General features: G+C 38.0%; 1 protein-coding gene across 1 annotated transcript; it reads left to right on the plus strand.

Moving 5' to 3' along the window:
* The first annotated feature begins 367 nt into the window (after positions 1–367).
* LOC140858796 (uncharacterized) lies at positions 368–9,983 on the plus strand. Its single transcript, XM_073260078.1, has 3 exons — positions 368–615; positions 8,247–8,970; positions 9,969–9,983. The coding sequence occupies exons 1-3, from the start codon at positions 368–370 to the stop codon at positions 9,981–9,983; spliced, it is 987 nt and encodes a 328-aa protein (XP_073116179.1).
* The last annotated feature ends 7,633 nt before the right edge of the window (positions 9,984–17,616 follow it).

Genomic DNA, 17,616 nt, shown 5'->3' on the forward strand with positions numbered 1-17,616 from the left:
GAGGTACTGTGAGGTGCACAGTATATGATGAAGATGGGATCGAGTAGCCTGGCTCGACTCCCATGTTTGCCAATCCATGAGTAGTAGACGATTATCCCAGGGCATGGGGGTAAGATTCAGAAGCTCTCAAAGTCATATGGAGGTCGAATATCGAGTCGAGATGGTGATTATTATAAAATATACCTCAAAATTCAATCTACACTGAGCCCACAATGAGATTCAAGATGACGAATGGAGTCCAACGAATCTAAAAACAGTCCGAACGGAGTCCAGATAGAGAAGTTACGCACGAAAGAAGATGAAGAGGTAGACTGGTAGGGCCCATGGATGGCAGACGGGCCCACAGGGAGTGCTAGCCTGCAGACGCATGGGCCAGCCACATGTGGGCATGTGGCCCAATGGGCGCATGGCCCAACAGGTACACGACCCAGCATGGGCCGACTGCAAGCATGAGGCCAAGCACGGGCGCGCTCAGGCGTGCGCGGTGCACGGGCCGGCCCAGCGCATGCAAGCGCCCAAGCCCAATGCCCTGCATGGTCCACCATGGAATACAAAATGTTGGGTGGTTCATGGAGGCCGTGTGGACCAATCACGTGGTCCACATGTGGTCTATGGGTGATTTTGCACGATCCGATGGCTCTGGAGCTAGCCGTTCATGATCGGATGGTTGAGGATGACTCCAGGCATGATCAGGTTTGATCTGAGGCCTTGATGTGTGCAATCAGATAGCTCTGGTGCGACCCAATCATGATCGAATGGCCACGGATGGTTCTAAGATTTTATTCAGCCTTGGTATCCTATAGAAATAGTATTTTGGAGTTTCTGAAACCTATATAGCTTCGATTGACAAGTCATTTGTTGTGTTGGAATGTTGATGATGTTCTGATCATGTAAAGAAGACATCAGAGCCAAGGAGAGGCCTTGGTAGCCACCGAAAGAAAGTTTGATGTTTGCTGAGGGTGTGCAGCAGGTAGAGCAGACATTGTAGAGCACCGATAGGGGATCGAGGGTAGAGCAGAGTGTCAGGCAGAGCAGCTATGGTGAGACATGATGTAGTGGCTTTCATAGAAAGCATCCAAGGGTGTCGAGGATCCTGATACTGGTAGGCCTGTGAGAGGATCTTCTTAAAAGATTTTGAGAGAACTTTTGTAAGGGTAGCTTCTAGTTGAGAGAGATGTGTATACAGAGAGTTGAGAGTAGGTGTTCTCCTCTTGTATTATTTTTTTCTCCTAGTGAAGCTTGCATGCTCCATGGAGGCAGCACTTGGACTTTCCACGTACTTGATTGTGTGTTCTCTATTTTGTTTCCTCTTTCTTTCTGCTGCAACACATGGTACCAGATCCTGCACAACACTCACTTTTTGGTTGCTCGAGGTCTTCGGCTTGAGTGACTTAGATTTAGAAACTTTGAGGATTCTTTTTGATTAGCCCTCACTTCTCACATGATTAAGATTTTCATTGGCTCAACTCACTTTAGGAACGAGGGGCCTCTAAGGGTCCTTTAGGTTAGCCCTCACTTCTTGACCGTCGAAGTTTTTGGCTTGAGCGACTTAGATTTGAAAGCTCTGAGGATCTTTTTTGGTTAGCCCTCGCTTCTTGTATGATCAAGATTTTCATCAGCTCAACTTACTTTAGGAGTGAGGAACCTTTAAGGGTCCTTTAGGTTAGCCCTCGCTTCTTGACCACTGAAATCTTTAGTCCTAGTGACTTAGATTTAGGGGCTCCGAGGATTCTTTTTGGTTAGCCTTCGCTTCTCACATAACCAAGATTTTCATCAGCTCAGCTTGTTTTAGGAGTAAGGGGCCTTCGAGGGTCCTTTAGGTTAGCCCTCGCTTCTTCACCATCAAGTTCTTTGGCCCGAGTGACTTGAATTTGGAGGCTCTGAGGGTCTTTCTTGGTTAGCCCTCACTTTTTATACGATCAAGATTTTCATCGGCTCAACTCACTTTAGGAGCAAGGGGCCTTCCAGGGTCCTTTAGGCTAGCTCTCATTTCTTGGCCACTAAGGTCTTTAGTCCAAGTGACTTGATTTGGAGGCTTTGAGGATCCTTTTTGGTTAGCCCTCACTTCTCACACGATCAAGATTTTTCATTGGCTCAGCTTGTTTTAGGAGCGAGGGGCTTTTAAGGGTCTTTTAGGTTAGCCCTTGCTTCTTGATTGTTGAGATCTTCGATCAAAATGTCATCGCAAGAAGAACGAGGTCTATGATTATCTACAAAATATAGATTAGAAAGAAAAAAGCTACTTTTTATTGAAAGAGTGGTTGTTACACTATTGCTAGTACATTTGTGGGTTATTTGAGTTTCACGATCATTGTAGTAGTTTGCCGTTCGGCGACTTCAAGCGATAAGTCCTAGTTCTAATGACCTCATCCATTTGATAAAAATCTTTCCAGTTGGAAGATAGCTTTTCTCATTTGCTTGGTTAAGATACCTCAGCTCAGTTCAACACCAGGTTGTCGATCCATAATATTTGCTTGGGACTTGAAGTTATAGTATCGCACGACCTTACATTGATAGGCTGCCATCCTTACTCGGACTCTTTCTCAGACTTCTTCAAGCAAATCTAGGTTTGCTCGGAGCCACTCAAAATTATTTTGTTCATCATAGTTTTCGACCCACAACGAGGAAATCCCAATTTCGGCTAGAATAAGTGCTTCTGTCCTAAAGGTGAGGTTGAAGAGAGTTTCTCTGATGGACATTCTCTGTGTGGTTCGGTAGGCCCAGAGATATGATGAAGCTCATTGGCCCATGATCCCCTTGCATGATTCAACCTAGATTTCAAGCTCTATAGAGGAGTTCAGTTGGTTATCTCGACCTCCCCATTATCTTGGGGATGGCCTACCGATGTAATATGATGCAAGATGCCCAAGTCTTGACAAAATTTGGCAAACCAGATGTCAAGGAACTGACGATCGTTGTCTGAGATCAGCACCCGAAGAAGGCCAAACTGGCATATGACGGTCTTCCAGATGAAATCCTTTATCTTGACTTCGACGATGCAGGCCAGTGGTTCGACCTCCATCCATTTGGTGACGTAATCGATGACGATGAGCAAGAACTTCCATTGTCTGATGCTCGAAAAAATGGCTCGAGGATATCCATTCCCTATTATGCAAAGGACCAGGGTATATTGATGGGGGTTAATGGTGCAATAGGTCGGCACTAAATATTCGCATTTCATTGGCACCGACCACCCTATTTTGCTAGATCAGTAGCATTCTGTTGCATAGTGTGCCAATAGTATCCCTGCCAAAGTACCTTGTAAGCTAACGATCTACCTTTCAAGTGGTTTCTGCATATCCGCTCATGTATCTCTCGTAGAGTATAATCAGCTTCAGAGGGTCGAAGGCACCTGAAGAGCGATAAAGAGAACAATCTCTTGTATAGCTTGTCTTCATAAAGGAGTAGCAGAATACTTGGTTCCTTAGTTTTCGAGCTTCCTTTGGATCCGTTGACAACGTCTCATCTCCAAGATAGCAAACAAGTGGGTCTATTTCACTTGGTTCATGATCAACTTGCAACATCAAATGGGTTTCTTGGTACGGGGCCTTTTCACAACTTCAAAGAAAGATTCTTTAGGCAGGTCTCCTAGCATTGAGGTCACTAATTTAGACAATAGATCAGCTCGAGAGTTTTTTGACCTTGGCATTTGTTGGATATTAAAATTAATGAATACAGAGATCAGATTCTTTACCTTTAGTAGGTATTTTTTTATATTCTCTTCTCAGGCTTCATAATCTCCTCGAACCTGGCCAACCACAAATTGAGGGTTGCTGCAGCCTTTTAGGTTTTGCACTCCTAGCTCCTTTGCAATTTTAAGCCCGATGGTGAGGGCCTCATACTCCATTTCATTGTTGGTGGTTGAAAACTCGAACCATAAGGCATACTCTGCAATGGTTCCTGATCACTGTCATGGGTGGTCAAAAATAAAATCTAACTCAAACTATAAAGATAGGGTGAGTCAGGATTGTATCTTCAGAGATCAAAGGGCTGAGTTATATTCAAATTAGAAAATAAAATGAAGAATTAAGATTTTAGAATTTTGAAAGGACAAAAGAAACAAGTTTGACATAAATAAAGTTGAAAAAAATCAATTAGAAGAAAGTAACTCAGATTTTTGAATCCATCCTTTAATCACATATTTGTATTTTAATTAAAATAATCTAGATCACTAAAAACTACAAGCCTTAGTGATTGGAAAAAAATAAATTCATGATTAAATTTTGAGTATAGCTTATCTCGCTGAGCATGAATCGTATCCTTAGATCATGACTCATCTCTATGTAGTCATAAGCTATTCAAAAATCTATCTCATAAAATAATAAAAACTACTACTTCAACACATGAATAAAATCATAGAAACTATTCATGTTTGCTAAGTATTTAATATTATTTAAAAATAAAAAAACCATATAATGTTCAAGTAGTTGATTGCATAATAAAAGAAAATACATAATAAGATAGGAAAACAAAATATAAATTTGGATTGAAAAACTTCATCTACTCCTTCAAGTATGAAGGCTGCTAACTGCACACAGAGTCACTCCCTTCTTTCTCTCTCCCTTTTTCTATAATTTTCTCTCAATTTTTGCCTTATTTTTTCTATTCTCCCTGTATCCTATTTTATAGCCTAAAATCTCCCCAAATCCTAGACGTACTCAATTTTCTAGCTTCTCATGGACTCCTTTTCTATGTTGGTTACAGCATCCCAAGCATGTCCAAGTCTTAGGCATTCATCTCGCTCTCTGTTTCGTGCCTGCTGTTGGACCCATGTCCTCTTGTTGGCCTCACCACCTTCACGGGCCTAGCTTTCGCATTCAAATCATGTTTGAGTCCCATTTTTTTATTTTCTGTGGACCGCACCCAGGCCGTGAAGAGCCAGCGCGCCAACCCACACCTGAAAACCATCGGGACCGTGCCAAATCCTAGTTTGAATGCTACTCGCTTGCTTCATTAATCCTATGGGTCCTAAATAAAATCATGCCTTTTTTTTTCTTTTTCTTTTGCTCATTGGATTTTTGCCATGCATCTATATATCTTCGCAGATCATGTACGTAACAGATTTGAGTTTGGACTTGAGCTTCATCTGTACGTGTTGAGGGACCGTTGCTTGTTGATTTATGATTAAATCTTCATAATTGATTATTCCTAAAAAATAACATAAAAAGTATCAAATACTCTGTAATAAAGATTAAATAATAAAAATTTGTATACTTTTTATGTCGCATTTAATGCACCGATCACACCCTCTAATTTAAACTTTACTCATCCTTGAGTAAAAAAAAGATTTAGGACTAAGTACTATTTAGCTTAGAGTTTCGAATTTCATCAGATAATTTTGAAAAGGGCCTTGATGTTCAGTAAAGTATGCATGAGTTATGTCATTGGGATATTAGTACTAATCAATATGAGAGTTAAGCCAAGAATACTAATTTTTTTTAAAATTTTCTAAATTATCTCCTACTTTTATCTTTAAATCGTCTAACTTTTGTATGGACAAATATAATGTTACTTCTGTCCTTTATTTATTATTATTTTTTTTTAACGTTATACTACTTTTGAGTGTCTTAATCTCTTAAGATTTTTCTCTGACCCATGTAGTAAATTTTCAACCAATGACTCCCGAACCAGATGGCTTTAGGGTACTAGGTATAAAATATTTTTCGAGCTTATTAGCTCGAATCAAACAGATTATGAGTTAAAACTAGCTTTATAATAGAGCTTCTTTATCCTTCACATCTTTTGATGCAAAACTCAATACTTGCTTAGGCAAAGAGGCCGGTTACTCAGCATGAAGTTCTTGAAAATTTTTTTTTTATAAAATGATTTATTCTATCAAGAAATATATAGTTACCCTATACAAGTCCATAGAAAGTAAACTCTTTTTTAATGCTGGTAGGAGGAATTAGAAGTACTCACAGAAAAAATATTTATATTCTAAACTTAATTTTTTATTAGATTTTCTTAATACTTGATCCCTCAATATCTCATAAACTCTCTAAGCTATGCATCAATTTTTTTTTAAAAAAAAAAACTTGGTTCAACTCGATTCTTAAGTATAATCAGATGCTTAAATGCTAAATACTAATTTATTTAAGGATTTATTAAAAATTTATTTATTATTCTCCTCCTAATTTAATCGACATTATCCTTAATAGAGTAAAAAAAATAAAGTATTACAAATAAAAAGGAGGAAAAGGAGAGATGTCACCTAACCCAGATATATACTTAGTTCAGCCTGGCCTTCATGATTCCACTCGAAGACTATTCAAAATTGGTTCTCCCCCTAACTTAGTCCTAAACTTAAAAAGAAGGTAAGCTAAAAATAAAAAGGAGATTCAAATGTAAAAGCTGGGTTACTTTCCAACAAGTGCTAAGTTTAAAGTTTTCAAATGGACTATACTGATTTTTGTCTATCTGATGTCAAATATTGGATTGACAAATTTTAGCGATTTTGGATTGTAAATCTATTGTTCCCTAGATTGATTTTGATGATTACAAAGCAGTTAAAGGGGTACTAATATTTCTCACTTGAAAAAGCTTTTTTTGCTCCTCAAGGGCAAATTGGTAATTTTACCAAAACCCTGATTTGATGATATCAAATGATAGAACAAAAGATTTGTGATCCAATGATGAAAATTTTATTAATTTTAGACTTGTATGTTGAAAGATATGCATGATTGAAAATCATGAGTCGACCCATGAGTCGACTCATGGCACATGAGATGACTGGCACGCTGAATTTTCTGGCCGGCACAGACTTGGCAAATCCTGTGAGTCGACCCATGAGTCGACCCCCAAGGCATGAGTCGACTCATGAGTCGACCTCTGCAGGTCTTTTTGCCAGTTTTACAGAACAATGAATCCTGTTCTCTTCTGTGACGTTTTTCCACAGAGGTCGACCCATGAGTCGACCCCCAGGCATGAGTCGACTCATGAGTCGACCCCTGTGATGGGATTTTTCCGCAACGATTAGTTTTTAACCCATTTTAAGTGCTTTTAATGCTCATTTAATGCGATCTAACGGCTCTTTTTCAGCTTAGAATATTTTCCTCTATTTCTTAAAGCTATAAAAGGAACAAAAAGGTGAAAAACAAAGTAGAGAAAGAAAGAGATTTAAAGAGCATTCAAGAGAGCATTGAAGAGCATTCAAAAGAGAGAATTTGAAAAAGGGTTTCTCAAGCCAACTTTTCAGCCCTAATCAAGAGCTCATTCAAAGCTTTCAAGAAGCCTTCAATCTAAGCTCACCAACTCCTCAAGCGCTCAATCAAGTCTCCATCCACCTTGAGAAAATCCAAAAAGGGGCTTCTTCTTTTAAGTAAAGTATATTTAAAGTTATATTCGCTCATTGAAGGAGCTTTTCTTTGTGCTTGAGTGTGCTATAAATTGTTATACTCAGTTTGAGTGTTTGGTTTTATTTTGGAAGGGTTCCAAAACAAGGGAAGGTTGATCCGAACCTTAAATCGGAGTGTATAGGGTTGGCTTGTATCCGGAAAATAAGTAAACTAGCTTGGGATAGCTAGAATCAGAGTTTTCGACGTTTGTATTCGGATTGAATACAAGATTAGTGGATTGGAATTCTCAAGTAGGAGCTTGGAGAGTGGATGTAGGTGCAAGGTTAGCACCGAACCACTATAAATCTTTTTGTTTGGTGTGTGTCTAATTGCTCTTCTTTATCCCTCCATTATTTTCTTGCATTGTTGCTCTTGCTTTTAGCCTTGAATTAATTCTACTCACTCTATCTATTTAGCTTTATCAAATATTTCTCATAAGTCTTTAGTTAAGCTTAAAATTTTTAGAAACCCAATTCACCCCCCCCTCTTGGGTTGCATAGCTGGGCAACAAGTGGTATCAGAGCCCGGTGCTCTAGCCCTTCTTTGATCTAAACAATCAAAGAGCCAAAGATCTATGGCAACCCACGTCGGCACTTCTCTTGCCGAGGGGCAATCCACCAACCGACCTCCACTATTCAATGGGTCTAATTACACCTATTGGAAAGCTCGGATGAAAATATTCATACAAGCACTCGACTATGATATGTGGAGTATCATAGTGAACGGTCCTCACACACCCACTAAAATTATAGATGGTGAGGAATCAACCAAACTCGAAAAAGAATGGGATGAGGTTGATAAGAAGATGGCCCAATTAAATGCTAAAGCAATGAATGTTCTTTATTGTGCTCTTGATGCAAACGAATTTAATCGCATTTCTACTTGCTCATCTGCTAAAGAAATATAGGATAGGTTAGAAGTAACCCATGAGGGAACCAATCAAGTAAAAGAGTTTAAAATAAACATGCTTGTGCATAAATATGAATTGTTCAAAATGGAGCATGATGAGTCCATAACTGGAATGTTTACTCGCTTTACTGATATTATTAATGGTTTAAAGAGTCTTGGTAAGTCCTATACTAACAGTGAGCTTGTAAGAAAGATTCTTAGGTCCTTGCCAAGAACTTGGGAAGCCAAAGTGACTGCCATCCAAGAAGCCAAGGACTTGAACACTCTACCTCTAGAAAAGCTTCTTGGATCTTTGATGACTCATGAGCTAAGCATGAAGCAACATCAAGAGGAAGAAGTCAAAAAGAAAAGAACCATTGCCCTCAAATCCACAGCTCCACCAGATGAAGAAACTGATGACACTGAAGATGAAGAACAGGATGAAGAGATGGCACTCATCACCCGAAGATTTAAAAAATTTTTGAGAAAAAGAAAACAGGGGATGAGGAAGAGGCCATTCACAAAAGGGGAACAAAGCAAAGAAAAAGAGAAAGACCAACCCCTTATCTGCTACGAGTGCAAGAAGCCGGGATACTTCAAATTCGAATGTCCACAACTGAAGAAAGGTCCCAAGAAGTTCAAGAAGAAGGCCATGATGGCCACATGGAGTGCGAGTGATGACTCAAGCTCAGATGAGGAAACCTCAACCGAACAAGCTAACCTGTGCCTTATGGCACACGAGAATGAGGTAATTTCGGAAACCCCTAGTGACTTTACATTTGAAGAATTACATGAAGCATTCTATGATTTGGTTGATGAATTAAAGAAACTAGGGATGAAGAACAAAGAACTAAAATTGAAAAATCAATCTTTATTGAAACAAACTGAAAATATTTCAATTGAAAAATCCACCCTGCTTCAAGAAAATCAAAGCTTAAAGAATGAAATCGCCAAGCTAAAACTAATAGTAGAAAAGTTCACTTTGAGTTCAAATAAACTCAATATGATTCTTGATAATCAAAAAACCATGTATGATAAGGCTGGACTTGGCTATAACCCCTTGAAGAAACAAAAATATCTGAAAAATATTTATATAAACTCTTTAAGTAACAAGTCTGCCAATATTACTTGTTTCAAATGTGGTATAGTAGGACATAAATCATACACTTGCTTCTCTAACAAATCTGCAAAATCAACTATAAAGAAAATATAGGTTTCAAAAGGAACCATTATGACTAACCAAAAAGGACCCAAGAAAGCTTGGGTACCTAAAACAAAAACTTGACTTTTGCTTGCAGGTGTGTCTAGCATCCCAAGGAGGAAACAAGAAATGGTATCTTGACAGTGGATGCTCGAGACACATGACTGGTGATGAATCACAATTCATCACGCTTGATGCTAGGGATGGAGGGATGGTCACCTTTGGAGATAATGGCAAAGAAAAGATCATCGGTATAGGTAACATTGGTATCACTCCCCCAAATACATTGAAAATATTTTGTTAGTAGATGGTTTAAAGCACAATTTACTAAGTATTAGTCAATTTTATGATAAAGGATATAAAGTTATTTTTGAATCATCTGTGTGCATTGTAACTAGTCCTGTTAATGATGGCATTAAATTTATTGGACATAGACATGATAATGTTTATATGGTAGATTTAAATGATTTAGCCAAAATAAACATGCAATGCCTAGTATCCTTAAATGCTAAAATTAATGAGACAAGTTGGCTTTGGCATCGCAGACTTGCACACATTAGCATGCATTCTCTTTCAAAATTAATTAAGAAAGAATTAGTTCTTGATTTGCCAAAACTGAATTTTGAAAAGGATAAAATTTGTGATGCATGCCAATTAGGTAAACAAACAAGAGTTTCATTTAAATCCAAAAATATTGTTTCAACTTCTAGACCTTTAGAGCTTTTGCATATGGACTTATTTGGACCAACTAGAACCACTAGTCTAGGAGGAAAACGATATGGTTTTGTAATTATAGATGATTACTCTCGTTTTACTTGAGTTTTCTTTTTAGCACAAAAAGATGAAACTTTTCATATTTTCACTAAATTTTACTGAAAAGTCACTAATGAAAAAGGATTTTCAATTCAAAATATTCGAAGCGATCATGGAACTGAATTTGAAAATCAAGACTTTGAAAACTTTTGTGATAAAAATAGAATTGGCCATAACTTCTCTGCTCCTAGGACACCCCAACAAAATGGGGTAGTAGAAAGGAAAAACAGAACCTTAGAAGAAATGGTCCGTACCATGCTTTGTGAAAGCAACCTTCCAAGATATTTTTGGGCGGAAGCAATTAACACAGCATGTTACATTTTAAATCGTGCCTTGATTAGACAAATTTTAAAGAAAACCCCCTATGAACTTTGGAAAGAAAGAAAACCAAATATTGCATATTTCATATTTTTGGTTGCCGATGTTTTGTGTTAAATAATGGTAAAGAAAGACTTGGTAAATTTGATGCAAAATCAGATGAAGCAATCTTTCTTGGTTACTCCTCCACTAGTAAAGCTTTTAGAGTTTTTAACAAAAGAACTTTAGTAGTAGAGGAGTCCATATATGTTGTTTTTGATGAATCTAACGATCTTCCTTCAAGGAAGAATGAGGGTGTTGATGATGCAGATCCTCTAATAGAAGGAATGAAGGAGATCACTCTGAAAGATTCAACAACTCAAGAGGACGAGGAACAAGAAGACAAACAGGATGAGAGAGGTGAAGAAATTCAAGAACAACCTCAAGGTACAAATGACTTACCCAAAGAATGGAGGTATGTTCACAATCACCCTAAGGAGTTAATTATTGGTGATCCTATGCATGGGGTAAAAACTCGTTCTTCACTTAGAGATGTATTTAATCATTATGCTTTTGTATCTCATCTTGAACCAAAAACTATTGAAGAAGCTGAAAATGATCATAATTGGATTAATGAAATGCAAGAGGAACTTAATCAATTTGAAAGAAATAATGTATGGACTTTAGTATCAAGACCTAAAAATTATTCAATAATTGGCACAAAATGGGTCTTTAGGAACAAATTAGATGAACATGGTAATGTAATAAGAAATAAAGCAAGATTGGTTGCTAAAGGTTATAATCAAGAAGAAGGAATTGATTTTGATGAGACCTTTGCACCTGTTGCTAGATTAGAAGCCATTAGACTTCTACTTGCATATGCTTGCTTTATGAAATTCAAATTATTTCAAATAGATGTCAAAAGTATATTTTTAAATGGATATATTGCTGAAGAAGTCTATGTAGAACAACCCCCGGGATTTGAAAATCATGCTTTTCCTAATCATGTTTTTAAATTAAATAAAGCTTTATATGGATTAAAACAAGCACCTAGGGCTTGGTATAATAGGCTAAGCAAATTTTTACTAAATAATGGTTTTTTAAGAGGTAATGTAGACACAACCCTCTTTATTAAAAGAAATCAAAATGATATGTTAGTAATACAAATTTATGTTGATGACATAATTTTTGGGTCTACTAATGAATCTCTTTGTCAAGACTTTGCTAAGCTCATGCAGGGAGAGTTCGAAATGAGCATGATGGGAGAACTCACTTTCTTCCTCGGACTTCAAATCAAACAAACAAAAGAAGGAATCTCCATCACCCAAAGCAAGTACACCAAGGAATTACTCAAAAGATTTGGAATGGAGAACTCCAAAGCAATTGGCACACCCATGATCCCCTCATGTAAGCTTGACAAGGATGAAGAAGGTAAATGTGTAGACTTAAAATACTATAGAGGTATGATTGGCTTTCTATTATATTTAACTGCAAGTAGGCCTGATATCATGTTTAGTGTCTGTTTGTGTGCTAGATTTCAATCTAATCCTAAAGAATCTCATTTGAATGCTGTTAAAAGAATCCTTAGATACTTGAATGGTACTCAAACTCTAGGGTTATGGTACTCTAAGGACTCACTAATTGATTTATTAGGATATTCAGATGCTGATTTTGCTGGATGTAGATTAGATAGAAAAAGCACAAGTGGAACTTGCCAATTTCTTGGAGTTAACCTAATCTCTTGGTTTAGCAAGAAACAAAATTCGGTAGCACTGTCTACGACTGAGGCCGAATACATTGCAGTCGGAAGTTGTTGTGCTCAAATCTTGTGGATTAAGCAATAACTCGAAGACTTTGGAATCAAATTTAATGAAACACCCATAAGATGCGACAACACAAGTGCCATAAATCTAACTAAAAATCCAATTCAACATTCAAGGTCTAAGCATATTAAAATAAGACATCATTTTATAAGAGAACATGTTCAAAACAAAGATATAACTCTTGAATATGTTTGCACTGAAAATCAATTAGCTGATATCTTTACAAAGGCCCTTAGCGAGGATAGATTCTGTGAAATTAGGAGAAATCTAGGAATTCTTGATCCTTATGCCTAAGTGTTTCTCCATTTTCAAGGAATCGATTTGAGATCAATTTTCATCATCTCTCTTGGTCCTAAAAGCTCAAGATTATCATTCTCACAACCTGTCATTGAGCAAAATTCCTTCTCCCAAAATTCTAAATTTTTTCGGAATTTATTCATAATTTTTTTGAATTTTTGTGATTCATGAGTCGACCCCCTAGGGTTGACCCATTGGCAAACTTGTAATTTTCGGCCAACATCCCACGGGCTCATTCCTTTTTGTCTTAAAACCTGTTCATGAGCCGACCCTCTATTCTTTTCGTCTTCCTCCCTCCAAGACCCATCATCCTCATCTTCTTTCTCTCCAAAACCAAGGATTTAACCCAAGAACATTCTCCCTTCTCCTCTCCACCTCAAATCACCACCTGGGAAAGGAGCTTTTCGCATCTTTCTCCCTTGATTGAAGCAGTTGGAGCGTGCCCTAGCCTCCACCGTTCTTCTCAAAGCCGTCTCTTCTCTCCGCCAAAATCCCTTTCCATCCTCTTGTAACCCTCCTTCTACTCATCCATTTGATCCTCCGAGTCTCCTTGCCTACTCTTGTGGTAAGGATGGCCCCAAAGATGAAGCTCCCTCAAAGAAGAAAATCAGTCCGTGAGCTGGAAGAAAGCGTCCGCAGGAAAAGGCAAGCTGCTCAGTCCTCCACTGCTCCCATTTCGGCTTCAGTGTCTGCTCAAGGTCCCTCTCAGTCTCCCCTTAGCCCTAGCAAAATCCCTCTATCTGATAGGAAGGTTGAAACCGGCAAGAATGTGGATTTTAGATTCTTTGAAAAAGAAGGTTTCTCCTTTGGGACAAAGATAAAAAACCAGGGTTGGGGTTTTTACTGCTCTCTCAAGGAAGTTACTTTTGTAGACTTGGTTAGAGAATTTTATCAAAATCTACACTATGGCAATGGAACAGTAACTTCTACTGTTAAGGGAGTTGATATTTGCTTAGATCCTATTACTTTGGGAGAGATACTACATTTGCCCTGTGAGGGATATTCTTACATGGAACTCCCAGTGAAGGAAGAGGGGATCAATGTAATTCTAGGGGAAACCTACTCGAAAAGTTTGAATAAATTGAAAGCCAAAATTTTATCAATTGAAATGAGAATCTTACATCAATTAGTGACAAAGCTTTTCTTCCCAAGGAGTGGTAGGCATGACCTCCTTTCTAGCTGAGATATTTGTATAATATTTCATGTGATCACTCAAACCCCATTAAACCTCCCTGCTTTAATGATTGAGGCCATGAGAGAGACACTGAACAGATCCAAGGCACATCTGCCTTTTGGTATGGCTCTCACACTAGTTTTCAGGAGGTTTGGAGTCAGTTTTGAGGGGGAGGCATCTGCTAAGCTTTCTCACGCAGACACCATCAACCAACACACTCTGCACCGCATGGGATTTACTAAAACTGATGGTGGTTGGATCAAGGGTTCTGAGGAGAGAGCTGAGGACAGAGTAGAAGACAGAGCTGAGGAAGAAGGTCCCTCATCTCCTCTCCATGACTTCAGGGCAGCATCTCCAGATATCCAGTTTGTTTCAGACCCAGAGGCTGGCCCTTCAGAGTTCACCAGGAGGCACACACCAGTTCAGCAGTTAGACAGCAGAGCACCTTTCCCAGAGTACAGATTGGTTGATGATCAGATCGAGCAGATTTCTCAGTGTGTGGCTTCCTTGCTTTCTCGACAGTGGAGCACTTCTACATTTGCACCGAGATCCACTTCATTAGATTCATCTGATCAGACCTTGATCCCCCATATCTCCACTGTATTTCAGTTGATCTCAGATCAGTCTATTCGGATTCAGCAGCTCGAGGACAGCATTTTGAGACTGACTGGGAGAGTTCTTGACTTGCAGGGACAAGTCTTAGCTTTGGCCCATCCTCAGCCACAGGAGAGCACTATTGAGGTCACAGACCTTACTGCAGAGGCTGGCAGGCTCAGAGGTGCATTGGAGGGTGGTTATGAGTTATTGAGGAGAGAGATCAGAGGCTTGAGTGAGCATGCATCTACTCAGTTCACTGCTCTGCTTCAGTCTATTTCGAGAGCACTGAACGTTCTTGATTCCATTAGACTCACTCTTTCAGTCCAGTCTTTGGCCTCTCAACGTTCTCAGCCTCCTAGTTCATCTCGCTCACCTGCTCGTGCCAGCACCTCCACTCGTGGCAGAGGCAGACGGGGTAGAGGACGTGCTCTTGGTCGAGATCCATCATCTCCTCACCCTATCTCTGATGACTCCGATCCATCTAGTCATGAGCTTTACTAGATCCTAAGTGTTGTTCTTTCTAGGATCTATCTTTTGGGCCGTGTAATGATATTAACTGGTTGACTTTTATGGAATATGTATTGAAACAACTATGGTATCAATTATCTTTTAATTATATATCTACTCTTTGTTATAATGTCAATCATCTCTTGATTATATATCTTCTCTTTGTTGATAATTCATATCTATGGTAATCTATGGCATATTTTGGTTAATGATTGCTGTATTCAGGGGGAGCAAACATTAAGGATTAGCACAAGAAGTTTGAAGAAATACTAAAGAGAAAACGTATTCAGAGAAAGAGGGGGAGCTAACAATGTTTGATGATGTCAAAAAGGGGAAGAAATTAAAGAAAAAGAAACATATCAAAAGCAAAATTATAAATTATTAAAAGACTTGAAAATAAATGAATGAATTGGGGAGAAATTAAAGAAACATATCAAAAGCAAAATTATAAATTATTAAAAGACTTGAAAATAAAATGAATGAATTGGAGAGAAATTAAAGAACAATATCAAAAGCAAAATTATTAAATGACTTAAAAATACAATGAGTAAATTGCTAAGTACAATGCAAATGAGCAACCTTTAAAATTACTTCTTAGATATGCTCTGATATGCTTTAAAATTAGACTTGCTCTGATACATCTTAAAATTTGACATGCTCTGATATACTTTACAATCAATTCTTAGACATGCATTGGTACACTTAATTATTAAACTTGCTCTGATACTAAAACTAAATAATCAAATGAGAATGAGCAAATTTTCAAGATACAACTTGCTCTGATAACAAAAATAAATTTTCTACTCTAATACCTAAATCACATAATCAAATGAGCAAATTTTTAAATCATTAAGCAATGGGCAAGTTACTTATGCTAATGAGCACATGTTTCACATTCCAAAAGAATCAATCTTCTTTTCAAGCAAATGGACTTATTAGTTGGTAGTAAATTTCATTTTTATCTTCAAAACTACCTACAATGCCTTTCATTCCTTTGAAAATTTATGCTCATTGATTCATAAATGCTTTTGTTCAAATGTTTTGTCATCATCAAAAAGGAGGAGATTATTATTTTCTAGATTGATTTTGATGATTACAAAGTAGTTAAAGGGGTACTAATATTTCTCACTTGAAAAAGCCTTTTTTGCTCTTCAAGGGCAAATTGGTAATTTTACCAAAACCCTGATTTGATGATATCAAATGATAGAACAAAAGATTTGTGATCCAATGGTGAAAATTTTATTAATTTTGGACTTGTATGTTGAAAGATATGCATGATTGAAAATCATGAGTCGACCCATGAGTCGACTCATGGCACATGAGATGACTGGCACGCTGAATTTCCTGGCTGGCACAGACTTGGCAAATCCTGTGAGTCGACTCATGAGTCGACCCCCAAGGCATGAGTCGACTCATGAGTCGACCTCTGCGGGTCTTTTTGCCAGTTTTACAGAACAATGAATCCTGTTCTCTTCTGTGACGTTTTTCCACAGAGGTCGACCCATGAGTCGACCCCCAGGCATGAGTCGACTCATGAGTCGACCCCTGTGATGGAATTTTTTCGCAACGGCTAGTTTTTAACCCATTTTAAGTGCTTTTAATGCTCATTTAATGCGATCTAACGGCTCTTTTTCAGCCTAGAATGTTTCCCTCTATTTCTTAAAGCTATAAAAGGAACAAAAAGGTAAAAAATAAAGTAGAGAAAGAAAGAGATTTAAAGAGCATTCAAGAGAGCATTGAAGAGCATTCAAAAGAGAGAATTTGAAAAAGGATTTCTCAAGCCAACTTTTCAGCCCTAATCAAGAGCTCATTTAAAGCTTTCAAGAAGCCTTCAATCCAAGCTCACCAACTCCTCAAGCGCTCAATCAAGTCTCCATCCACCTTGAGGAAATTCAAAAAGGGGCTTCTTCTTTTAAGTAAAGTGTATTTAAAGTTATATTCGCTCATTGAAGGAGCTTTTCTTTATGCTTAAGTGTGCTATAAATTGTTATACTCAGTTTGAGTGTTTGGTTTTGTTTTGGAAGGGTTCCAAAACAAGGGAAGGTTGATCCGAACCTTAAATCGGAGTGTATAGGGTTGGCTTGTATCCGAGAAATAAGTGAACTAGCTTGGGATAGCTAGAGTCGGAGTTTTCGATGTTTGTATTCGGGTTGAATACAAGATTAGTGGATTAGAATTCCCAAGTAGGAGCTTGAGGAGTGGATGTAGGTGCAAGGTTAGCATCGAACCACTATAAATCCTTTTGTTTGGTGTGTGTCTAATTGCTCTTCTTTATCCCTCCATTATTTTCTTGCATTATTGCTCTTGCTTTTAGCCTTGAATTAATTCTACTCACTCTATCTATTTAGCTTTATCAAATATTTCTCATAAGTCATTAGTTAAGCTTAAAATTTTTAGAAACCCAATTCACCCCCCCTCTTGGGTTGCATAGCTGGGCAACAAAATCTCAAGAAGATGACTTATGATCCCTTTATTTATCAATTTCATCGACTTGTTGCCAATTTTGGGTAGATAGTTTGCGACCCCATTTTTAGATCCTTATTTGTCAAGAATTTCTTCTATTTATTCTTCTAAAATGCTCATGAATTGAGTTTGTTGGTTAGGAGTAGAGTCCAATGCAATAGGTATCGAGAGGGTGTCATTAAGTTTTAAACATGTGTACTCAGATGTGACCAAAGATGGCTT

The sequence above is a fragment of the Elaeis guineensis genome, chromosome 6, assembly GCF_000442705.2.
Source record: "Elaeis guineensis isolate ETL-2024a chromosome 6, EG11, whole genome shotgun sequence".
In the NCBI taxonomy this organism is placed as follows: Eukaryota; Viridiplantae; Streptophyta; class Magnoliopsida; order Arecales; family Arecaceae; genus Elaeis; species Elaeis guineensis.

What these genes read in the sequence shown, in the direction of transcription:
- LOC140858796 (XM_073260078.1), top strand. Translation starts at nt 368, where the DNA reads ATGGGCCAGCCACATGTGGGCATGTGGCCCAATGGGCGCATGGCCCAA. An exon ending in GGTCCACATGTGGTCTATGG is followed by an intron (nt 616 to 8,246) that starts GTGATTTTGCAC and finishes AATATAGGATAG; the next exon opens with GTTAGAAGTAACCCATGAGG.